Here is a 26,959-nt window from a genome sequence, read left to right as displayed (position 1 = left end):
AGAAAGATGTTCTAATCTCTCAGGCAGCATGGGAACTTTCATAATCAGATGCAGTTAACATTTCCTGGCCACCTGCATAGATGCTGTGGGCACTCTGTGCTGGTTATACTAGTCACTCAACGTAGCGTCAGCTGTGCTCATTCAGATTTGTATTGCCTGTTCTAGAAATAAGGCAGATTTTTTTTTTTGCAATATCTAAACTTCATGTTAATGCTGGGCTCATATGGTAGATCTTTGCCTATTACTGTATAAGTTACAAGTCTTTGGTTTTGATGTTACCAGACATCATTGAGAGCTGTGTGTCCCTCAATTGTTAAATCTTTTATGCCTTTGAGAAAAAAAAGTGTATATAGTGCATACAATTCAGAATGTTCCCTAATGTAAGAGGGAAACTTTTCTTTTGTACGTTTCACTTTACCATTTATAGCAGGGGTCCTCAAACTTTTTAAACAGGGGGCCAGTTCACTGTCCCTCAGACCATTGGAGGGCCGGACTATAGTTTAAAAAAAAACTATGAACAAATTCCTATGCACACTGCACATATCTTATTTTGAAGTAAAAAAACAAAACGGGAACAAATACAATATTTGTATTTGCATGTGGCCCGCGGGCCGTAGTTTGAGGACCCCTGATTTATAGTGTGAATAGAGAAGCATTCTTGGCCAGAATGAAATGCTGTGCCAGCTTACTTTCCCCATACCTACTCTGCCACTTCCTGTGGGATCCTCAGCATACCCTGAACTTAATCCTGTCTATGACCAACAATGTTTCCTGTGCTTCGCTTCCTTGTGAAAAGTTGATACCAGGCAAGAGCATCTGAGTGGGTTAGTTTTTAAGGTGAAGTTTCCATACCTGGAAGAGTGTCAGGCACTCAACATACTTGTTTCATAAAGAGACCAAATATTAACTAATTTCCCAAAGGGGTTTGTTTTGCTGTTTGTTATTTGAGGCATAGAAATTACATATTTTTGGATTCTTTAAATTGCATTTTCAGATACTTTGTATGTGTCAGACCTGAATTATATAGAATATTATACCTATATATACATACAACATGACACTTAGCCATTTCTGCTCAGGGCTTTTTCCTGAAAGGAGAAATTGGAATATTGTATTTTACCAACATTCCCTTCAGGTTTTGCTAATATGCACTTTAAAACTCTTCTAGCCTCTACCCATCACACGGTTCCAAAGCTGCTTCCACACTTTTAGGTTACAGTAGTGCCCCATTCTCATAACCAAAATCGGAATTAGTCGGCTAGGGCTGCCATTACAAAATACCAAACTGCTGGCTTAACCAACAGAAATTATTTTCTCTTCGTTCCCAAGGCTGGGACGTCTAAGATCAAGGTGCCAGCTGACTGGGTTCCTGGCAGATGGCTGTCTTCTCATTATGTGCTCACATGGCAGAGACAGAGAGGGAACGAGTTCTGGTGTCTTCCTTTTCTTGTAAGGCACCTGCCTATCGTATCAGAGACCCCTTTATGTCCTCATTTAACCTTACTTCCTTGGGGGCCATATTGTTATTGGAGAAATTGGGTGTCCTCTTCCCCACTGGGTGGTAGGGGTGGAGTTCTTACCGTATCTCAAGAAAAAGAATTTTATGAGACTCACATGGGAGAATGAGTGATTTTTATTTGCATTGAATTACAATCCTGGGTTCCCAAGTCCCATTTCCCTTAGTCCAGTTACAGAAGAAGTGCAGCTGGGGTTTGAGTAGAGCTAGAAGCAGAGTCAGAGTCCAGAGTTCTCTTTCCATGTTGGAACCAGGCCCAGTCCAGCATCAGGCTAGCAGCTGTCCATTAGTCCATTGTGTATAGGTGTCCACATGGCCGTGGGCCATGGGCCATGGGGGCAAATGCAGGAGACCGCGCCTGGAGCAGTAAGAGTTCCAGGAGCATAAGAGGAGGAACTCGCCCTAACCGGTTTGGCTCAGCGGATAGAGTGTCGGCCTGCAGATTCAAGGGTCCCAGGTTCGATTCCGGTCAAGGGCATGTACCTTGGTTGCGGGCACATCCCCAGTGGGGAGTGTGCAGGAGGCAGCTGATCGATGTTTCTCTCTCATCGATGTTTCTAACTCTCTATCCCTCTCCCTTCCTCTCTGTAAAAAATCAATAAAATATATTTTTTTAAAAAAAGAGAGAAGGAACTCTTGTTTAGCACCCTTACAGCAGCCACGCCCATTCTGACCAGTGGCCTGTTCCCAGGTGAGACTGACAGGCAAGTTCCTTCCTGGTGTCAGCCCAAATTTACTGGGCATGTGTTTATTCTCCCTGTCCAGTCCCATCCCCCAGTGATCTGTGGGGAATAGGCTGGTGGCTCCCTGGGGAGTGTAAAGCTTTAGCTTCCTAGTGAAGCTGCCCAAATGACATACCTATAATATTGGGCTTTGCAGGGAGGGGAGACCCCAAAAAAGCTGACCCCATAGAGCTGCAGAGGACTATGCAGTTGTTCTTGTTCGTCCCTTTTGCTCCTTTCCTGTTGTTAATAACTAGATTAATTACAGTGGTAGCAATATCTCCAGATATACACACATTGGGGGTTAGGGCTTAACATATGAATTTTTGGAGGACACAGTCAGTCCATAGCACCCCATAAATCTCGTGACTGTGGAGAAACCTTTAGTCAAAATTTACAACAAGTGTCAGGGAATCCACAAGTGACAATTCATAGGAGTAGAGAGAAACCTATGAATACACTGAATGTGAAACTCTGGATGTAAAATCAACATATAAAAGTCAGTTGTGTTTCTGTACATTTCCAGGGAACTATCTAAACAAGAACTTTTTAAAATTTTATTTATAATAGCATCAAAAAGAACAAAATACTCAGCAGTGAATTTAACCAAGTAAGCAAAAGCCTTGCTCATTAAAAATTACAAAACATTGCTGCAATTACAGATGACCTAAATCAGTGGAAAGTCTCCCCATGCTTATGGATTGGAAGACAATATTGCTAAGATGACAGCAGCAGTGAAAGTGATCTGTAGATGCAATCCAGTCTCTATCAAAATCCCGTGTGTGTGTGTGTTGCAGAAATAGAAAAACCTGTCCCAAAATTCATTTGGAATCTCACAGGACCCTTAATAGCCAAAACCAGTTTAAAAAGAAAAAGAACAATTGGAGGATTCACACTCCCTAATTTCAATAGTTAGTGCCAAGCTACAAACAGAAAACTGTTGTATTGCCAAAAGGATAAAAATATAGATGACAGAGAAGAATTGAGAGCTCAGAAAAAAATAATCCTCACATATATAGTCAGCTGATTTTTGGCAAGGGTGCCAAGTCCATTCAGTTGGAAAAGTACCAAGGCCATTCAGTTGGACAACTGGATATCTACAGCTAAAAGGACACACTTAAGATGAATGAAACATTAGAAAACTTCTGCAAAGAAACAGAAGTTATTATGAAGAGGCATATGGAACGTTCAGCACTGAAAAATGCATACCTGAAGAAAAGCTCAGTAGCAGATTCAAGGGAACAGAAATCAGTGAACTAGAAGATAGAACAATATAAATTACTCAATTTGTACCACTTGGAGAAAATGTACTGAAGAAAAAATGAACAGTTACACGAACTGTGGGAATATAACAAAATATCTAATGTGTACCATTGTAGTTCTGGAGAAGACGTGAAGGAGGACAGGGGTGAAAAAGTATTAGAGAATCAATGGCTGCAAATCCCCCAAATATGGCAAGAGATGTAAATCTACAGATCCATAAAGCCAAGTGTATGTCAAACATGATAAACCCACTGAAATCCATGCCAAGACACATTATAATGAATCTTCTGAAGACTAAAGATCAGGAAAACACCTTGAAAGGAGCCAGAAAAAAATAAAACACATTTTTCTCATTGGGGGAAAAACTGTTAGAATGGTAGTGGATTTCTCATCAGAAACCAGAGGTTAGATATAAAGGATGCAATGTTTTTCAGGAGCTGAAAGAAAAGAATTGTTAATGCCAAGTCCTGTAACAAATGAAAATATCTTTCATGAATGAAGGGGGAGATCAGGAAATTCACAGATGAAAGAAACTGAGAATTTGTTTCCAGGAGAATGAATAAAGGCAATTTTATTAACAAATAAAAGAGGGAACCGTGGAACATTTGTGCACAGTAAAGAATTAACATAGCAGGCTTGATACTTCTATCCTTAGAAAGTCCTGTTGGCTAGATCCACCTCTGGCTGGCATCAGGGCCTTGCATTTCAGGAGGGTTGGCAACGTTCCCAGAACTGATATGAATGGCTCACTGGGCCTAAAGTATACAGTGGGTTGGTTTATGCTGAACACCTGCTTTCCTTCTGGGACCTCGATTTATAATATGTGCTAGGCAGCGGGTGCCTCTGGGCCAGCTCCTACTAAAAAAGTTGAATACTTAGCCTCTTATGAATTTTATTGTTAGACAACATTTAACACATATTGTCACACGGCCGTGCTGGAGGACTTTCGTGCGCCAGGTGTGTCTCCACTGGGCGAGGATTCTTGGAAGCTAGTTGCTGGTTTCCTCTAGACTTTGTTTCTCATACCATTTCCCTTTGTGGATTTTGCTTTGTATCCTTTTGTTGTAACTGCAGCCATGCGTACAACTATATGGTGTGTCTTGTGAGTCCTTGTAGTGAACATCAAACCTAAGGGTGGTCTTGGGAACCCTTGATGCAATCAGGATGAAAAAGAACACAGTAAGGAAAAACAGGGTAAATACAGTAGGCACTCCTCCTATACATGAGTTTTCTAAAGTAATTTTGGTGGTTGAAACAAAAATAATTAGATGGATGATGTGATCCTAAATGTATACAAAGGAAGTACTTAAGAAAGTTACATTTTAAGTAAGAAGGGTAATAGGATATATTGGGAAATAAGGTTTCTATATTTCATTCAAACTGGTAAAATGACATGAGTAGGAAATTGATGTTACACATACATAATGTATCCCCTAGAACCACTAAGAATGCTATACAAAGAGATATACTAAAAAACTATAGATAAATCAAAATTCAATTTTTGAAAAAGCTCAAGTAACCCACCAGAAGTCAGTAATAAGAAAATTGAGACAGCCGAAGTGCCCATCAGCAGATGCGTGGATTAGAAAACTGTGGTACATCTACACAATGGAATTCTAAGCTGCTGTAAAAAAGAAGGAATTCTTACCATTTGCAACAGCATGGATCAAACTAGAGAGCAGTATGCTAAGCGAAATAAGCCAGTCAGAGAAAGATAAATATCACATAATCTCACTCATTTGTGGAATATAATGAACAACATAAACTGATGAACAAAAATAGATCCAGAGACATAGAAGCATCGATCAGACTGTACAACCTATGAGGGAAGGCAGGGGGTGAGGGAGTAAGAGATCAACCAAAGGACTTGTGTGCATGCATATGAGCAAAACCAATGGCCACAGACAGTAGGGGGGTGAGGGCTTGTGCTGGGGAGTGGGAGCAGCTGGGGAGAGGTCAATGGGGGGGGAAAAGGAGATTCATGTAATACTTTAAACAATAAAGAATTTTAAAAAAGAAAGAAAACTGAGAAACAAAGTTAGAATGCTCACCAACTGAGAGACTGGCACAGTGGATTAAAACAACAACCATATGTGCTATCTAAATGAAACGTCAGATACAATGTAGACAGGTTAAAACACAAGGATAAAAGAGGTGCATCATATAACATTAATCAAATACAGCAGGAGTGACTATATGAATACAAGGTTAGGTAGACTTCAAAGCAAGGAGAGTTACCAGACACAGAGCGTCAGTTCACCTGGAGGACGTTATGATCTTCAATGTATGCACATCAAATAACAGCTTCAAAATATGAGAACAGAACATTGAAAGGAGAAATGGACAACTCAACAATTCAAGACATAACTATCTTTCTCTCAGAGATAGAATAGCTAGACCCCAAATCAGTAAGAACTTATCAACACCATCGAACAACAGAATCTAATCAACATTTACAGAACATTCCACCCAACAGTAACAAAGTACATATTCTTTTCAAGTGCCCTCAAAAACATATCCAAGATGGACATATCCTGGGCTGTAAAACAACACATAATACAAAATAAAAATGTGTTTACTGTAACAAACTTTTACAAATTGAAATCATACAAAAGTGTGTTCTCTGACCACAATGGAATCAAACTTGAAATCATTAAGAGGAAGTTAACAGAAAAATCTCTAAGCACTTAGAAAAGAAATAACACACTAGAAGGAATGATCCATGAATCAAAACAATGAAGTCTCAAGGCAAATAAGAACACACATGGAAAGGAAATGCAATATATCAAACTGTGTGAGATGCAGCTAGAGGAGTCCCGAGAGTAAAACCTATAGTACTAAGTAAATGTATATGTTAGAAAAAAGATGTCTTATGTCAGTCATCTAAGCTTCCATCTTAAGAACCTACCAAAAGCTTCCTTACGAACTACAAAAATAAGAGCAAAATGAACTCAGAGTGAACAAATGGAAGGAAATAATAATTATAAAGGCAGAAAACAATAAAATTGAAAAATAAAAATAGAGAAAAAAGGTGAAATGAGACTTGTTCTTTGAAAACAAAATCGACAAACATTGAGCAAGACTAAGAAAGAGATTAGACACAAATTACCAGTGTCAAGAATTTAAAAAGGGATATTACTACAACTCTAGCCATCAGGAAATTTTGATGAAATGAACCTATTTCTTGAAAAACAAAAAGTACCTTAACTTGCCCGATACGGAATAGATCATTTGATCAGCCATATAACTTTTAAGGGAGTCCAATTTGTAATTTAAAACCCCCACAGAAGAAAGCTATAGGCCCAGGTGATTTCACTGTGGAATTCTGCCACCTGTTTAAAGGAGGCTTAGTACCAACGCTATATAATTTCTTCCAGAAAACAAAGCGAGGGGAACACTTTCCATTTCACTTTATGGGGCAGCTATTAAGCTGGCATCAAAAGCAGACACGGACAACAGAGAAATCTAAAACGAGATCAACATCTCTCATGAATATAGACATGAAAATCCTTAAATTATTAACAAATTGAATTCAACAATATATAAAAGTAACTATATACCATTACCAAGGACCATTTACTCCAGGATACAAAACTGGATCCATATTTGAAACTCAATTAATGTAACCCACAATATTGACTAAAGAAAAAAACCACATGATTACATCAGTCGATGCAGTAAAAATATTTGAGAACACTTAGCAACCATTTCTGAAAAGCACAGAACAGTAGTAACAGATGGCAACTGCTTTATTTTATAGGGACATCTACAAAAAATCTAGAGCTAATTTTTTATTGCTAACATTTATATAACAAAATTTCTTACTTTAATGATTCTTAAATACATATCAGGTCCTTGAATAATGTGTTTTGGTTCAATGTCATTTTGTTAAAATGATCATTTACTATAGGAACTTAACTCTGGTTTATATCAATTAGCCTATGGTAAAATTGGTTTCATGATACATCATTTTGCTTAAAAATCACAGAACCTATAAAGAATGTTAAATGAGGAATTACTGTCCAGTTCAGTTGCATAAAGTACATTCACAGTGTTGTACAACTGTCATTCTCCATTTCCAAAATTTTTTCATCTTCCCAAAGTGAAAGTCTATTCATTAAAACCATAACCCCCCCATTTCCCATTCTTCCCAATTGCTGGTAACCTCTATTTTACTTTGTGTCGCTATGAATTTGCCTATTCTATGTACCTGATATAGTGGAATCAAACAATATTTGTCCTTTGTGACTGGATTATTTCACTTTATTATAGCATAATGTCTTCAAGGTTAATCCATAATTTAGCATGTATCAGAATGTCCTTTTTTAAGGCTGAATAATATACAATTATCTGTACATACTTGAGCAAATGTGAATATTGCTGTTATGGACATTGGTGTATAACTATCTGTTTGAATCCCTGCTTTCAGTTCTTTGCTGGCCCCTATGGTAAATTGTATGTTTAACTTTTTGAGGAAATGCCCAACTCTTTTCCATAGAAAACACAATTTTACTTTTATCACTAGCAATGCCCAAAGGTTCCACTTTCTCCACTCCCTGCCAAAAATTTATTATTTTCTGTTTCTTTGGTATCCTAATGAGTGGTATCTCAGTATTCCTAATGCTGGAGATACAGTTTCCCTCCTTATATCAAGAACAAGACAAGGAGGTCTGCTCTTACCACTCTTATTCATTAATGTGCCAGAAGTGCTACTATAAAGGCAAGAAGAGGAAATGAAATGCAGACAGATTATAAGGGAAGAAATACACCTGTTCCTATATGCAGATGCCATAATTGTCTATGTAGAAAATCGCAAGGAACCTAGGAGAAAAAATACTCAGAGCTATCAAGTGAGTTCAGCCAGGTTGCAGGATTCAAGATAAACATACAAACAGTTGTACTTCTGTATCATAACAATGAACATATGGCCACTGAAACGAAAAATATAATTTTATTTTATTTTATTTATTTATTTATTTATTTTTAATATATTTTATTGATTTTTTACAGAGAGGAAGGGAGAGAGATAGATAGCTAGAAACATCGATGGGAGAGAAACATCGATCAGCTGCCTCCTGCACATCTCCCACTGGGGACGTGCCGGCAACCCAGGTACATGCCCCTGACCGGAACCGAACCCGGGACCCTTCAGTCCGCAGGCCGACGCTCTATCCACTGAGCCAAACCGGTTTTGGCCGAAAAATATAATTTTAAAAAGAAGAAATTCTTAACAAAACATATATAGGACTTGTATGCCAAAAACCCCCAATGTTGATGAAAGAAATCAAAAGAACATGAGTTCATGGACTTGAAGAGTCAACATAGTAAAGATGTCAGTTCTCCCCCAATTGATACACAGGTTTAATACAAATCTTGTCAAAATTCCAGTAACTTATTTTTGGTTGCTATAGATGAGATTATTCTAAGATGTATATGGAAAGGCACATGCCCTAGAATAGCTAAAATACCTTCAATGAACAATGAAGTTGGAGGAATTGCCCTGGCTGATTCCAAGGCTTGCTGTGTAGCTACAGTTATCAACACTGTTGTTGACAGTGCCACGGACATAGAGATCAGCAGAGCAGAACAGAGAACTCCTAAATAGACTTACCAGCCAGGTGGGCAGGGGATTTGTAGTGTTGACCCATGGCATCAGGGTTCAGGTTAGAAGCAGGATCAATGGGTCTCATCCAGGTGCCCCACACCAGCCTTCTTGCTGCCTCAGTGCTGGTTAGTAGCATAGGTGAACTGATTAGTGGGTGTGGCTGGCTCCTGGGTGAGCAGGATGTGTTTCTATTACAGACAATAATAGCCTTCAGAGATGTAGCTGTGGCCTTCACCGAGAGAGAGTGGAAGCTGTTAAGTCCTGCCCAGAGGACCCTGTATCGGGATGTAATGCTGGAGACCTACAGCCATTTGGTGTCGCTAGGTAAGGACAGCCCTTTTCAGGTCTTGGAGTCTGCGTGTGGTCATTTAGGCAGCAGCCACCAGGCTTTTGGCTGAGAAAGAAAACTAATATTTTCCCTGTATCCCCAGGAAATGTCTGGGTTCTCTAGCTTTGAAAATAGTGAAGTTAGTTAGGTGTGGATGTGGGGTCTTACTGCAATTCATTCCAGAAGTGGCTGTTTTCAGTCCCCTTCCTCCCAAAAGGTGGTGCTGCAAATGGGGGAATATTTGTGTTCAATCCAGCACAGGGGAGAATGAGTGTCCTGCTTTTAGGCCCAGAATTACCCCTCCTTAGTCACTCTGTTAGCATTCAGAGAGCCTTTGCCCTCCTGTGTGCCTCCTCACCCCCTTCTGGGTTATTGCGTTCCCAGCTGACTCTAAGTTCTGATTGCCTTTTAATCCACTAACCCACGGTCACCTTGCTTTCTTTTCCTGTGAGTAGGAATTGCCTTTTCCAAACCAAAATTCATCACACAACTGGAGCAAGGGGACGAGCCCTGGCGAGAGGAGAGCCAATGCCTTCTGGAACTCTGTCCAGGTGAGTGAGAAGCACCAAGCAGACAAGGACACAGGCCAGTGAGGCGCTCAGCAGGTGAGGAAGGAGTAGCATCTGTGAGCTGCTGGGGGGAAGCTCTTCTCCAGCCCTCCCTTCCATGCCCTCCTGCCCACCACAGAGAGGGCCTCCCTGGCACACTGCCCTCCTCCCCCAGGGAGCATCACTGCTCACTTGGCAGCCCTTCTCCAGCACACCTAGGGTCTCCCTATTCTTGGGCTTTTCTTGTTGGGCCTGATCTTCTATATAACTTGCCCTCTGAGCCTACGTCCTCTGCCCCTGCTAGACAGTGTCCTGTTACTATTCTTAACCTGGTAACATTTTTGTGCATTGATTCTAGTCATACATTCTATTAACATTGTTTTATTTTATGATGGATTATTTAAGATTACAACCGGGTATAAAGAATTATGCAGTGAGTGCCACTGTGCCTTCCCTGTAGCCTGACAGGCGTTCTAAGTCCAGGCACCAGCCTTGTAGCTTCCCTGGTGGTATTTTGCTCCTCCACCCTGCCCCTGAGAATCCAGTGCCTGCATCAGCATTTCCATGCCTACCTTTATCCTTATTTCCCATTTGATGGTTCTTCAACCATATAGAGCAGCAGTTTCAACCCGTGTGCAGCAGCACTGGAGTGTGAGCGGCATCATAGCTGCAGGCACAGTGTGGCACAGCCTGATCAGGTTGAGGCCACGCTTGCCTGTGCACACTGGTGCGCCACATGCAACACCTGACTTTTAGTCAGGGGCACTGACCTCTTTCCCTTAGATTGCCAAATAAAAGAATGACAACATCCAACACAACAACAGTTGTCTGGTGTGAATGAATCAAAAGTATACCTTTTTTTGTCAGATTGGCAAAAAATAAATATTTGTTGTGCTGCAGCATTTTAGTAGTTTGTTTGCCATGAGTTGAAAAAGGTTTAAAATTGCTGATATAATGTGTTGTTTTGTATGTTTGTAATCTTCTCTGCATATAATATGGTGATGTCACACATCCCTCTGGAACATGCCTTTTCACCCACTTTCTGTGAGACTCACATTATAATGTGTAGGTTTAGTTCATATTTTTAAAAACGTACATGATTCCATTATGTGAATATTCTTATTTTAGTGCAGTTGAAGTTCCTTTCTTTTAGAGAGTTAAGGTATTTCTGATTTTTGGCTGTTACACAATGTTGCTATATATTCTTGTTACTTCCTTGGAAAAATGTGCAAGAGTTTTTCCAGATGCCTACGTAGGAGCAAGTGCAGTGTCGGTTCATAGGCACGAGTGGCCGCAACCTGATTAGGCTGTGCCACATTGTGCCTGAAGCTGTGATGCCACTCACACTCCAGCAGCGGTGCTGAGAGCTTGTTCCACACCCTCACCAGCTCTAGGTGCTGTCAGACCTCGTTTTTACCGCTGTATCTGGTCTGCATTGCAGCCTCACGGGGGTTTGCTTTCCTGTGCGCATGAGCATCTTTTCTGTGTTGGTTAGCCATTGGTGTTTCCTCTTCTGTGAGGTGCCTGTTCAAGGTGTTTCCGCCTCTTTATGTGGCTGTTTCTTTCTGTTACTGATTTGTAGAAATGCCATATAAATTCTGTGAACATTATAGGTCTTTAAAATCCAACTGGAATTAATTTTATGTGAATGTTGGAAGGTAAGGATAAATTTTTTCATCATTTATCTTTTTTCATTGTTTTATTTTCAACATTCCTGGCATTTTATTTTTGTTTTGTTAAATTTTTTTTTTTGCATCTAAATACAACCATACATCTGGACTTGTACTTTACAGTAAGTTCATCGCTTTAATTTAATTTAAAAAATATTTTTTTATGATCTATAATTATAGTATAATATAAAAATATGTTATGGTACAATAGTTAAGGGATAATTATAAGGAATATTATCAAAGTATAATAAATTACATATATTTAAATGGTAAATTTTGGTTAAAAGTTCTGATGTATGTTTACATCTATGAATTCATCACCACGATCCAAAAAATCCAAGCATACCTATCACCCCAAAGTTTCCTTATGCCTCATTCTCCTCCCTTCCCATTTCCAGGAAACCACTGACCTGCTTGCTATCATTGTAGATTTGTTTGCATTTTATGGGATTCATAGGAATTGAATACAGAATACATAGTGGATTCTCTCACTTAACATCATTACTTTGAATCTTATGCATAGTGTTGCATAGATCAGTAGTTAATTTCTCGATATCACAATTTATTCAACTATTCTATCGAAAGACTTTGGGTAGTCTCCAGTTCTGACAAATACAAATAAAGTCTGTGTGAATATTCATGACACAAGTCTTTGTGTAGACATATGCTTTAATTTCTTTCAGATAAATAGTTGGGACTAGAATGGCTGAATCATGTGATACGTGTATATTTAATTTTTTACTAATATAAAAGGTTAAATTTTATATTAACTGTTTCCAAAGTGGCTTCACCTTTTCACATTCCCACCAGCAGAATTCCAGGTGCTCCGCATCTTTGTCAACACTTAGTATTATTTTAGATTTAGACATTCTAGCTGTGTGGTATTGATGATGTTGAGGATCTTTTCATGTGCTTATTTGCCATCTGTATATCTTCTTTGGTGAAATGTCTTCTCAAATCTTTTACCCATTTAAAAAACTGGTTTCTTATCTTTTATTATTGAGTTTTGAAAGCTCTTCCTATATTCATTATAGAAATCCATGATCAGATATTTGATTTGCAAATATTTTCTTAAATGTGGCTTGCATTTCATTCCCTTAGTAGTCTTTCAAAGAGCAATTCTTACTTTTGAAATGCAAGTGTCAATTTTCTCTCTCATGAGTCTCACTTTTGGTGGCATATTTAAACAATATTTGCCTAAAGGTCAAAAAGATTTCATATGTATTTTTTTTTTGTTTTTAAAAGTTTAATGATTTTTATTTTACATTTAGGTCTATTATCTATTTTGAATAAATTTTTATACTAGGTATTTAAGTCTTTTTTTTTTTTTTTTTTGTCTACAAATATCCATTTTTCAGCACCATTTATTGGAAGGACAACCCTTTATTTTTTGAATTGCCTATTCCCTTCATGGTAAATCAGTTAACCATGTGTGTATGGGTCTATAACTGGACTCTGTTTTTTCCCACTCTTCTCTTTGTATATCTTGATGTCAATACCACAGTCTTGATTATTGTGGTGTTATAATAAGGCTAAAACTTAGTACCAATCCTCCAACATTTTTTAAAAATTTGCTTTAGTTATTAGAGATTTTATTCATTTCCATGTGGATTTAGAGTTAGCCTGGTAATTTTCACACAAAAAAAGTCTACTGGGATTTTTGATTGGGATGGAGTTTAATCTACATCAATTTGTGGAGAATTTACATGTAAATAATACTGTGCCATCCAATACATAAACAGAGTATATCACTTCACTTTTATGATACTTCTTAATTTTTGTTAGCATTGTTTTATAGTTTTTGTACACAGGTCTTATGCATCTTGTGTCAAATTTACCCCTCTGTTTTGATGCAATTTAAATTCTTTTTAAATTTCATTTTTCAGTTGTTTGTTGATAGTGCACAGAAATACAATTAATTTATGTATAATGATTTTGTATCTGGTAAACTTGCAAAATTTACTTCTTAGTCCTAGCAGCTTTTTCATATTCTTTTTTTTTTTTTTTTTTTACTATATAGGATTTCCTACATAGATGATCTTATTATTTGTGAATAAGTATAGTTTTCTTTTCATTCAGTATATCTTTTAACTTCTTTTTCTTGCCTCATTGCACGGCAAGAACATTCAGTGCAATGAATGAATTTAAATGGTCAGAGTGACATCCTTTCCTTGCTCCTGATCTTATGAGGAATGCTTTCCTCCTAAATGTAAGTTTTATAACTGCCCTTTATCAGCTTCATAAAATTCTCTCCTAGACCTTGTTGGGTGAGAGTTATTTTAGTTTTTTAATTTAGTGAACTGCATTGATTTTTTTCTTGCTACACCAGGCTTGTATTTCTGTTAATACAATGCACAGACCTTATTCAGATTTTATCAGCTTTACCTTCACTCTTCTCTGTGTGTGGTTTTCTGAAAATTTTTCCATGTATATTCATATAAGTACTGCTAGATTCAAAGATACAGAATTCCATCAAAATGATCCCTTGTGCTACCCTTTTATGGCCACAGCCAATTCCCTCTTCTCCCCTGTTCTTCTGGCAAACACTAATCTGTTCTCTGTCTCTATACGTTTGTCATTTCAAGAATGTTATATAAAAGAAATCATACCATATGTTACCTTTTGGGATTGCCTTTTTTTTATTCAGCATAACTCTCTTTAGATTCATCCAAATCAACATTTCCTTCTTTTTATTGCTGAGTAGTATTCCATGGTATGAATGTACCATTTTGTTAAACCTTTCACCCACTGAAGGACATTTGGGTTTTTACAGCTATAACATCTGTGTACAGGTTTTTATGTGGACACAAGGTTATCATTTCTGGGGTAGATGCCAACAGTGCAACTGCTGGGTCACATGGTAGTGGCATATTCAGTTCTGTAGAAAAAGTGCCATGCCCATTTCTAGAATGGCTATACCATTTTATATTCCTATTAGCAAACGTTTGAGTGATCCATTTTCTTTGCATTCTTGCCAGCATTTGGTGTTAGCACTATTTTTCTTTTGACTATTCTGATAGTTTCTAGCAATATCTGTCTGGTTGGTAAGATTGAGGTGTTTAATGCAAGCAGTTCCAGGTAGACATGAGTTTTGGTAGGATACTATCAACCCAGTACACTGGGGCATTAGGTAACTGTATATGTAGTTTTATAAGAAATGTCTAGGCACACGCACGTGCGCGCGCGCACACACACACACACACACACACACACACACACTATGAAATGTATTATAGGAATTGGTTTTCATTGATTATGGAAGACCTAAGAGAGTTGATGGTGTGGTTTCAGTCCAAAAGCCAGCAGGCGTGACACCCAGGAAGATGTGTTTCAGTTTGAGTGCAAAAACAGGAAAAAACAAAGCATCCTCCTCCCCCTGTGTGCCAGCTTGAAGACAGGCTAGAGCAGTGGTCGGCAAACTCATTAGTCAACAAAGCCAAATATCAACAGTACAACGATTGAAATTTCTTTTGAGAGCCAAATTTTTTAAACTTAAACTATATAGGTAGGTACATTGTTATTAACTTAATTAGGGTACTCCTAAGCTGGCCTTTGCTAAAATAATAATAAAGCCACCAACACAAAATAATTACAATTCTTAAATTGATGACAAAAATACCTGTAGGATTTGCAGCTGGTTGGAAAAATACAGATAACTTTATGCTTCGAGTAGGTACTTTTGTCACCCGTGCGCGATTTGCGGACGCGACTAGCACTAACCACTGCACATGAGACTGCTGACTGACTGGCTCACTCAACTCGTGCATGAATCACGCATGCCTCCCCCGCGCTGCATATCCTGCGGCCCCCTGCGCCGCGTCTCCCATCATCTCCCGTCGCCCGACTGACTGACCGACCTACACCCCCCACTTCTTCTAACGCCACTTCTTCAAAATAGACTAGCCCAGGCCGAAAACCGACTTCTGCACATGGGCCACGAAGTTTCAATCGCACTGTACGTGCGTGCCCGCACATGGTATTTTGTGGAAGAGCCACGCTCAAAGGGGCCAAAGAGCTGCATGTGGCTCGTGAGCCACGGTTTGCTGACCACTGGGCTAGAGGAATTCCCTTTTATTTGGAAGAGGGTCAACCTTTTGTTGTATTCAGGCCTCAACTGATTGGATGAGGCTACTCATAAGGGAGGGCAATCGGCTATATATATGTTCAAGTCATCCAAAAACACCCTCACAGAAACACCCAGAATAATGTTTGACTAAACATTGGTGGCCAGCTAAGTTGATACATAAAATTAATTATATGTTAGTATTTCTTTTATATTGTCTTAAAATCATGGACATGGCATATTATGAAAATTTTCCAATTTCTAAGGACTAATTCTGATTAACATTGAAAACATCCACCTTTTACATTTGTGAACCAAGTCTTAAAATTCTTTAAATTGTTTAAAAGCAGTGACAGCACAAGCATTCCTCTTGTGAGCCAGTGTCTAAGGTTATTCACTTAACTCACAGCTGTTCTTTTATACTACATCCAGCAGCTGCAGAAGGAAACATTTCCTTAATGAGCCACTAGGCATTGGTTTTTCTCTTTGTATTGGAAAGTTTTGAGTTCATGTACAATTACTGATGTACTTTTATTGATCTCAATAATCAATCAGCCCAAGAGCAGCTATAGATTTTTCAAGAGTTTATGAGCTGATTTTCCTCTACATCATGGAATTTTTTTGATTCACTGAAAATCATTATTTTGCTAAATTTTATTTTTATTTGTGCTTTTATTCAGGAACTTCTGGATTTTTCATCAGGTAGACAGAACCATAGTTTAAAACCATGTTAAAGTTTAGGGTTATCCAAAGTGGACATTGGAATTCCAAATCACTTTTAGCTAAAATGTGCCATATTACTAGCTAAGCACAAAAATTATGATGAATATTCTTATTAGACAAATGGTTAAATTGGTTCCCATAAGGGCAACATTAATAATATTTAACTCAGTCACCATATTTAATACAGAAGACTCTCAACACAAGAAACATTCAAACCTGTACAGAATTTTCTTAATGGATTGAGAAAATGCACTGTCTTTTTCTATTAGAATGCTAGAAAAGGCACTACATAAATCTATTACTGAAAAAATATCAGCAGTCCAAGGAATGGCTGATAAAATATGTGGATTTGGAACACAGGGTGTCTTGGAATAACTATCTTATGTATAGCACTGAGATCTGGTACAAATCTCCATCCTTTCCATTTGGTTTCTTTACTGGAAGGATAGGAGAATTACAGGGGCTTGTACATGGAATTTTAAGTCCCCTTTTTAACTAATCCTATCTAATAAAGCCCTTATATGCAAATCGACTGAACGGCAGAATGACCGGTTGCTATGATGCACACTGACCACCAGGGGGCAGATGCTCAATGCAGGAGCTGCCCCCTGGTGGTCAGTGTGCTCCCACAGGGGGAGCGCCGCTCAGCCAGAAGCAGGGCTCACGACTGGCAGGCGCAGCAGCGGTGGCGGGAGCATTAAGTACCCCTCGAATGTCATGCAGTGGGCCTCTAGTCTTGTATAATGGGCTTAATTCCAGCTAGTGCATCAGGTCTTAAAGGATATTGGCAAATATTAGGTAGACGCAAAGTATTATCAATAGTTATTTTAATAGGAGTGGCTGAATTGATCTTGACAATATCTGTTCTGGAAAGGATCCAAAGTTGCATTGGAACATACTGCAACAAACGTTCAGTTTTAAGATTACTTTCCTCTTGTGGAAGTTCCTTTAATAATTTCTCCAATTGTTTCAGTATCTGATTGATCTAGTCCTGAATACTAGTACATTTCACCTTTCTGGGAAAAGGATATGTGGGCATCATGGGTTTTAAGAAAATCTTTTTCTATCCACTGAATTGGGACCGATTTGACCAGTAAAAATATATGTTGCCCCATAACATTCCCTGATTGAAAGGAGACAGGTCCTGATTTTAAAAGTCATTGGTTGGTTATATACCCCTACCGTGTGCACAGAAGCTTTGAGGGAGAGGGAAACTTAGCTGGGTACGGTTAAGAATAGATAATGTAGCCCCAGTATCTCCAAGGGCCTTAGTAACTTGCCCTTTCATGATAATTTCAGTTTCTCCTAAAGTATTAGTAAATAGTGGAAATACCCTCTCATAGTCCTTAGAGCAGCCCTATGCTTGCTTCTGTTCTTTTATTCTTTGTAAATCCCATTTCACTTTTCTACAATCCTCCTTATGGTGACCTGGCTTTTTATAGTAAAAAGACTCTTCTCTGCCCTTGTCTTAGAAACCTCTGAGTAGATCTGACTTGATTGCTTAATTGTTGGAGCTTTAAGTTCATAAAGTTGGCAGGTTTATATTTTTCTTTCTTTTGAATAGTTTGATAGTTGACCAGCCAGAATAGCCAGTTCTGATGGCTGTCTGCCAGGTCATGTTTTTTGTTCAAAGTTATAAGCTCTTTATCTAGTCCTTCCAAAAATGCCAAATTTAATAAGAGATTATTTTGATGATTCTTAAAACTGTGTGGAGACAGAACTGAGAATTTGAAAGTTTTTCAAAATGTTCAAAGAAATAAAGCACCGATTCATCAGGCTTTCTTTTATATTGCTGGATCTTGGTCCACTCCATTTTCCAGGCGAGAATCTCAGGTATGGCGTGGTAAAGCTGGTGAGCTAATTACCTGCATTTTTCCTGGTCTGTCTCTCTTCGTTTTTTAAAAAAATATTCTACAGGAATATGCCAGCAAACCTGATTCAACCATCCTATTGCCTTGTTCTCAGAAACCAGTAAGTGTATTAATTGGAATAGGTCAGAATAGCCATAATCATATGTTCTAACAGTTAAATCAAATGCCTTTACAAACTTGTTGGGGTCCTGAAGAGGGTCAGAGAAATCTTTGGTTAGATTTCTTAATTTTGTGCTAGTCCAAGGAATATATATAATCACTGGTTTCCTTCTACCTGAGACAAGCTGCTAAAGTTCCTGAATTATCTTTCTCTGAATTTTTATTATCATTTTTCCTTAGGTCAGTAGGGAGTGGTAGTAGAGGGGAGAGAGGAGGAGAAGGGAGAAGCGGGGTGGAGGGCAAGTCTGTACAAGGAAGCTCCGAGAACAAAGGGTATAGTGGAGGAGCTGGAGGCGGGGAGGAATGGGGTCTTGGCATTTATTGGCTTTGGAAGCCCTCTTTAGTTCAGAGACAGCCCCTTAACTTTTCTTATTAACTTCCTGTAGGGAAGATATTTTAGCGGAGCCTTTCCTAAAAGTTCCTAATTTCCAATCAAGATAAGCTTCCCATCTGTTCAGTTTTACAGCCGGCTTTTTCTACTTGAGCATGCAGAAAAATCAGTTTGGAGTCTCAAAAATCCCCCACTTTGGCCGTTTCAAGCTGATACCATTTTTAGTTAAATTTCCCCATATCTGTAGATTCTTGCAAGTTGAGATTCCATATGAATTATACATGTACTCTGAGCGAGTATTAATGGGGGGCTGGGATTCTTGGGATTCATGGACCTTACAGGCATGACTTCCCATTTTAATTTTAATCTTTCTTTGGATATCTGCAGTCTGAACAAATTTTCTAGGAAGGTTATGTAGTGGGTCTAAGTGTGCTGCTTACAACTTGAGCTCTTCTAGGCCAAGCATGTCAAACTCAAAGGCTAACATGGGCCAAATAACCAAGGTTTAAATTTATGTAGGCCGCAAAAAAACAAAAGCTTCAATTTTCATAGAAACGTAGGTTTATTTCAGTAGAGACATGCTGAATACAAGGGGCTGAAATAAATGAGTAATCATTAACATAAAATAATAGAACATTTTAATAAAAATTAATATTTTTCTTTAACATTAACTTAGTAGATACTGAATAACCTCACAAATTAATAAGTGTAATGCAAATAAACCTATTTTTCTGTTCTCTGAAAGTGAAATATTTCCTGTTGCGCACACCAAACAAGTCAGTACAAGACAAATAACGTGGCAATCGGCTGCTAGAATATTCGCTGTTAGTATTAGTGGAGAGAAATGGTTTGCCTGCAAGTAAGGCACGTAAGGGAAATGAATGCAACACAATTATAGTAATCAGTCATTAGCAAACATTGTAGTTTGTTATTAATAATTATGTATAACTGGATATTGTAAAAATTAAGTTATGAATTTTTTTATTAAAACGTTTCTTACATATTGTTATATTGACTGGGCTGCAAAAATATTCTCTGTGGGCTGCGAGTTTGACATGCTTGCTCTAGGCTCTCACTCCTTGAGTTGCATTCAACCCTCTTACGTGCCTCAGTTTGTCTCCCCAGTTGTTTAATACAGCTGTGAGGACTCAGAGCACTAGGGAAACCACCTTTATATGTGCATCCCTGTAGAAGTCAATTGTTTAATTACAGTTGAGTTGGAATTTTCCTATTGGGCTTCTGCAGGTTGTGAGGAATGTCCTCTGACACCTCCACGAAGATTTTTAGTCTCCTAAGAACACCTAAGGTTCTGGCTGGAGAGAGGGTATGTCCTCATCGTCACAGCCCGAGTGCAGGGTCTCATCAGCAAAAGTCTTTGCTCAGACTGCAATGGAATAATGCCAACTGAAAAGCCAAAATCAAAGCCAGCCACTCTTCTCAACTCCTATCTTTTAGCACCACCTTGAGGATTTTCTAAGAACAGTTCAAGTAAAGTCTGTCCCTCTACCACAAGGAAGGGAAGGTCCTGGATCAGAGAGACAACTCATCCAAGTTCACCCAATGTGGCTGGTAACCAGCGGGGCTCAATGGGCCCCTTGCTGGATCCTATCACTGGGTCCAGATACATTGGGGGTCCTGGGTGAGCTTCACTGGAATCCCGCCAACTACTCTAAGTAAATGTCAATGTAAGAAACATCCAAACCTATAAAGATTTTTGTGAGTTTATTTGTGCCAAACTGATGGCAATTGCCAGGAAGCAAAGTCTCACCGGATTGAGAAAATGCTCCAGAAAATGGCAGTTTTGCACCTTATCTTACACATTACAATCAAAAGAAGAGGCATAAGTGGGTTATATGAAATGCATTCATGATAGATTAGGGAGGTGGGAGAAAGCAAAAAAGGGGGGAACCTCTGGGGTTGGATAAAAAGTAAAATAATAGACAATACTTCTTCATATAGGTGGGTGCAGGATAGTTAACAGTCAACAATTTTAACTCAGTAACAATGAAGGGATTTTTTATTTCCACAGAGTAGCGCCTGTGCTTTGAGGGGTCCAGAAAAAGGAAATTAATTTCACATTCCAAAGATATGTTATCGTAGATGCAAAAAAACAACAGGCTTAGTGAAGGTGAAAATTGACCTTTGTCAGGAAAGATTTCTAGCCTAGGACATGACTACTCATCATGAATTGCTTTCAGTTAAAAAGTTTTAATTTTGGACCATCCTTTGTGAGTTTGAAAGGCCACCATGCAGGCCTCCCCTGAGCTTGTCAGGTTTAGTATGTGGCACCTTTTCATGTACAAGACACACAAATGTGCTTCCTTTCCCAGTGAAAGGCACTGCTGTAATGACGTGCTGTGTACCACTGGCTTTAGGGTTTATGTCATCGAGTGTACAAGCAAGACAAGAAGAAGGCAGTGGCTGCTTTTCTCTTCCCATCAATTCAGAGACAAGTAGACAGTTGTGCAGTACTGAAAGCTCAGCTGTCAGAATTCTAGAATTACAACAGAGTATTTATTGGAAACTGCTGCTCAGAGATATATACACCTTCCACAGGTTGTGAAATGTGGACAGCCTAGATTAACAAAATAAACTGACAGTTCAGTGAGCTGCACTGGAGCACATTTGACCAATCATGGTGGGACCTCTTGATGCCAGAAATAGATGCAAGACTGAAAGGATGTTCACTGTCACATCTGGATGCCCAGTGGAGTCAGCACTTGTGATTCTCAAGGCCATTTCACAGGAGATTCTAGATCCAGCTACATATACATACATATACACACGTGCGCGCACACACGCACATGACTAAGTTTATTAAGAACTTGCTGAAAAGCAAAACTAGGGAGCTTGAAGTATGAGGAAGGGGTTTCACAGTAGCTATACTTGTTAGTATTGAAAGTTGGCATTTTAGACAAGATCGAATGAGTCAATAATGTAAATCAGGGTTCAGGAAAGATTTTCCTCTAGCCTAAAGGGCCAGATAGTAAGTAATTCAGTCTTTCCAACCTTTGCCTTCTTTGATGCAACTACTAAACTTTGCCGTTGTTGTGAAAGCTGCCATAGACACTACATGGAGAGTGTGGCTTTGGACCTTTATTTACAAAACATTTGGTGGACTGTAGTTTACAACCAATGTTGTAGAAAGTTTATAAAACACATCTTATTTTGACTGAAGAAAGAATCTGCTAGGTCTGAAAAAGCCTGGGATACTGAGTATAGCAGGGGTCCTCAAACTACGCCCTGCGGGCCACATGCAAATACAAATACTGTATTTGTTCCTGTTTTTTTTTTTTTACTTCAAAATAAGATATGTGAAGTGTGCATAGGAATTTGTTCATAGTTTTTTTTTAACTATAGTCCGGCCCTCCAACGGTCTGAGGGACAGTGAACTGGCCCCCCGTTTAAAAAGTTTGAGGACCCCTGGAGTATAGTGTCATGGGTTGTTTTTTCATCAGCTTCAGGTGGATAGAACCAGTGTAATAAAACAAGGCCTACAAATTGATGTCTCCCAGTAAAGAGCTATTGCAGGGGGTATTGTTCCTTTCACAACAATTTGCACAACACTAAGAAAAGCAGGTTGGCACTGATTGGGGTCACCAGGTGCCAGAATCCTTTAAGGGGTTGTAGACTGTTTCATTGTTGAGTCCCCACTTTCTGGCATAAAACCCGGCAGATATCCTCTAGAAAACACTTGTTTAGGATGGTGGCAACACCTCCTGGTTCATTTCCTGCAGGGATCCCGTGTACTGCCTCCCCGGTGGGGCCTCCAGGTGGAAAGATTCCTTGTAATGACCCCATTCCTTTCCTGTAGGAAAAAATCACTAAAGAAATTTGTAGTAAGTCATATACTTTCAGTAAAAGCATATACAGGCTGTGCCAAAAGTAGGTTTACAGTATTTCATATGGAAAACAATACAAAAATAATACGAGAATAAACTCTGTGCTTCACCTACTCACAACTGTAAACCTGCTTTTGCTCCAACCTGTATTTGTGATAATGTTTATATCAGTGATAATGCCTGTGGGTTGTGAGGTAATTGTACTGCGGGAAATGTATGACTCTAATGGCAGCACTTCATGGGGCTGAAGCTGTCTCTCAGGCTTTCTTGAAACTATTTGCCAGGCTGATCATTTAGAGCTGGCTCGTCTTGTGAGTTTTTTTGTGTTGCATCGGTACACACACGAAGGTGTCACAGCGGGAGGGGGTAGCTCTCTAAAAGAAGTCTTTCTGTGAACTGAGGAATGACTGCTGGGTAAGTTTCACTGTCCACAAGGTACCGTGCTGATTATGACAGACTTTCTCTCCAGCAGAACCAAGGACAGAATTCCAGCCCAGTCTCTCCTGCCCAGCGGCCTTTCCTAGTCCGCAGCTCCTCAGACAATATGTGCTGTGTGGCCACCCCCCTGAGATTTCCCCAAGCTCTTCTGTAGGAAGTCACTTCCCGCTGGAAGCTCCAAGCTGCTTGAGAGAAAAAGCAGAAGATGGAGAGAGCGAAGGCTCTGGCGCCGTGGTCAGGAGGCTGCAGCTAAGTGGGACTTCAAGCATATTATTCTTTGGCCCATTTCAAGGTCAGCCAGTACACAAGGTGGAAGGCAACAGAGGGGAAGGAACAGACCAGAAGATGACTCCTGAGGGGGCTGACATGTTGACAGGGGCAGACTGCTCAGAATCTGGAGCAGTCACATGTGAAAAATATACACGAGGACGCAGCACAAACTCAAGCCTGGCTCGCCTCCAGAAGCATCACGTATGCCCTGAATGTGGCAGAGGTTTCTGCCAGAGGTCAGACCTCCTCAAGCACCAGAGGATGCACACAGGGGAGAAGCCTTACAGTTGTGGGGAGTGTGGACGAAGCTTTGGCCGGAAGTCCTCCCTCACCATACACCAGAGGAAACACTCAGGGGAGAAACCGTACACGTGCAGGGAATGTGGGCGACACTTCAGGTATACGTCCTCGCTCACTAACCACAAGAGGATACACTCCGGAGAGAGACCCTTTGTCTGTCAGGAGTGTGGGCGAGGCTTTCGTCAGAAGATTGCCCTCGTCCTACACCAGAGGACACACTTGGAGGAGAAGCCCTTCGTATGTCCTGAGTGTGGGAGAGGCTTTTGCCAGAAGGCATCGCTCCTCCAACACCAGAGCTCACATTCTGGTGAGAGGCCCTTCTTGTGCCTAGAGTGTGGGCGTGGTTTCAGGCAGCAGTCCCTGCTCCTCATTCACCAGGTCACACACTCAGGGGAGAAGCCTTATGTCTGTGCTGACTGTGGGCACGGCTTTCGCCAGAATGCCACCCTCATCAGACACCAGAGGACACACACAGGGGAAAAGCCTTACCTGTGCTCTGAGTGCGGGCGCGGCTTTCGGCAGAAGGTTGCCCTCATAGGACACCAGCGGACTCACACCGGAGAGAAGCCTTATGTGTGCCCTGAGTGTGGGCGGGGCTTTGGACAGAAGGTCACCCTCATCAGACACCAGAGGACACACACAGGGGAAAAGCCTTACATGTGCTCCGAGTGTGGCCGCACGTTTGGCTTCAGGTCACTTCTCACTAGACACCAGAGGACACACTTAGGGGAGGATTCTGATGGGTATGGAGTGTGTGAGCAAAGACTTAGCCAGAAATCTGACCTCATCTCTGACCAAAGGACACACTCAGGAGAGAAGCCATGTGTGTGTGGGCAGTGTGGGCGGGGCTTTGGCTTCAAGTCAGCCCTCATCAGACACCAGCGGACCCACTCAGGAGAGAAGCCATATGTGTGCAGGGAGTGTGGGCGGGGCTTTAGCCAGAAGTCTCATCTCCACAGACATAAGAGAACCAAGTCTGGCCATCACTCCCTTCCACAAGAGCTGTTTTCCTGACCTTTCTTTCCCTTTTGCCCTCAGTGTGCAGGTGGTAGAAGTCACTCGGAAATGTTTCCCTTTTCTCCATTGCAGTGGAGAAAAAGTACTGCATTCTTTCAGTGATAAAGAGAGTTGGTTTATGTTTTCCTTCCTCCACTAGGAATGTGTGCTCATTTGCCAGGGTTGCCATAATAATAATAATAATACCACAGACTTGGTGCCTTGAAGAACAGAAACTTATTTTCTGTTCTTCAGTATTTGAGATTAGAAGTCCAAGATCAAGATGTAAGCAGTTTGGTTCTAATGAAGCCTCTCTCCTCTGCTTGCAGATGTAACTGCATTCTTGCTGTGTTCTCATGTGGCCTTTTTGCCATGTGTGTGCTTTCCTGGGGTCTCTCTCTCTTATAGGGATCCAGCCATATTGGGTTAAGGACCTCTTAACATTTACCTTTTAAAGACCACGTCATCAAAAAAGTCACATAGACTATCACTTCAACATATGAATTTGGCAGAATAATTCAGCCCTCTAGTCTCGCCCCCGCCCCCCCAATTCACATTTTTCCCACATACAAAATACATTCACCCATTTTAAGAACTTGAAAAGTCTTAATGCTTTCCAACATCAATGGTATGTTCAGAATCTCACCTAATTCACACGTGGGTGAGACTAGAGATGCGTTTCATCCTTAGGCAGAATTCCTCTTTAGCTGTGAACATGTAAACCAGACAAATTATCTGGTCCCAAAATACACTGACGGGACAGGCTTAGAGTTTACATTCCCATTCCAAAAGTGGAGAGAAGAAAGGATTGATGGTCCCAAGCAAGTCCAAAACCTAGTAAGTTAGATTCTATTATGTTTAAGGCTCAAGGACTATCTTTGGTTGGGTACTCGGCTCTCTGGTCCCACTTGGGTGGCACTGGCGGTGCCAGGCCCACTGAAACCATGGAAGAGACATACTGGCCCCCAGACTTTTACTCTCTGGGCCCACTGTGGGAGTAGCAGACCTGCTCATCTCTGTTTCACCTTTGGGGTCATTCCTCCTTCTTGATGGGTAGCACATGTTTGCAGTTGGGTAGATCTATTCTCCTACCTATAGAATGCCTTCGGTTTGTCCCATGTGTATCACGGTTAATCCAATCTGCCAGAGTTTCTGCTGAGATAGTTGACTGGTTCCAAACTTATATCTTTATGAAACAGTTGTCCAGCCACACCGGTGCTCTTTCCAGGACGTCTTATTTTCTGTAATATGGATAGGCTGAGAGTTTCCCAAATCTTCAAGTTCTGGTTCCTTGTTTAACAGTTCCTTCAGTTTATCCATCTACTCTTATAATAAGCAGCAAGAAGAAACCAGGCTGTACCTTCAACACCTTGTTCGGTAATCTCTGCTAAACTTATACCCTCTGGATGCCCAAAATTTATGAGGCCAGATACAAACTCCTACCATAAAAACATGTTCTGACCTTTCTTCCATTACCATGAGTGTGAAGATGGCAGAAACCACTAGGAAACATTCTGCTCTGCAGAAATGGAATGGAGGAAAAACAATGTTGCCTTTTTCCAGTGTTCATGAGAAAGTTTGCTTATGGTTTACTTTTCTAAGCAGCAGTCCTTCTATATATTGTATTTCCTTTTATTTTAATAAACTGTTTCTATACAAAGCTGCACACCTGGAATGTGTACCTCATTTTATCAAGAACCTCAAAATATTCAACTTCTTGGGAGCATGGAGAGTCACTCTGTATTTCTTCTGGGCTCTGGTCCTATAAAGGGGAGAGCAATATTATAATGGCCTTCATCCACACCCCCTCTAAGTCCTCCAACAGACATGAGTTTCCCGAGCCACACACTCTGCCTCCCCCAATAACAGACTGAAGGGTATCTATTAATACTCATCCTTGCAGCTCGAGGCCCCATCCCGTTAGCTGTGACTACATGCTGGTGATCGAACCCAAAGACTGAGGGCTTTCAGCCATAACTCTCCCCAGTTTGGGGGTCTACAGCCTAACAAATGCCCAGCCCAGATGCTTTCCTGGCTTAAAATCCAGAGATAATACAAGATTGTTGATAAAGCTGAATACAAGAGCAGTGTTTTGCATTGCAAAAATTACTATAAGTAGTGTCAAAAAGCAAATGACTGGAAGAGAAATATATAACATAAATCAACAGTATTTTGCAGATAAAGGGTTAATATCCCCCCATTATAGGAACTTTAAAAAATCAAGCAGAAAAGACCAGAAGTTTGAGAAAATTGGGGAAGAAACATGCTCAGTTTACCAAAAGAGGTATAAACAAATGAAAATATGTTCAACTTC

General features: G+C 40.1%; 1 protein-coding gene across 3 annotated transcripts in view; it reads left to right on the top strand.

Annotated features, from left to right (window-relative positions):
- Positions 1-26,311, top strand: part of ZNF169 (zinc finger protein 169) — a 38,126-nt gene extending 11,815 nt beyond the window's left edge. For 2 of the 3 annotated variants that reach the window (XM_070400823.1, XM_070400822.1), the window contains exons 5-7: positions 9,304-9,430; positions 9,890-9,985; positions 23,111-26,311. In XM_070400823.1, coding sequence (XP_070256924.1) covers positions 9,304-9,430; positions 9,890-9,985; positions 23,111-24,663 — 1,776 coding nt within the window. In that variant the 3' untranslated portion in view covers positions 24,664-26,311. The remainder of the gene's footprint in view (positions 1-9,303; positions 9,431-9,889; positions 9,986-23,110) is intronic. The other variant, XM_070400824.1, reaches the window with a different exon arrangement.
- The last annotated feature ends 648 nt before the right edge of the window (positions 26,312-26,959 follow it).

This window comes from Myotis yumanensis, unplaced genomic scaffold (assembly GCF_028538775.1).
Source record: "Myotis yumanensis isolate MYYU_CA2020_CCGP unplaced genomic scaffold, mMyoYum1.0.hap1 SCAF_21, whole genome shotgun sequence".
NCBI lineage: Eukaryota > Metazoa > Chordata > Mammalia > Chiroptera > Vespertilionidae > Myotis > Myotis yumanensis.
The sequence above is the reverse complement of the archived record's forward strand: the minus strand, read 5'-3'. Positions and strand labels throughout refer to the sequence as shown.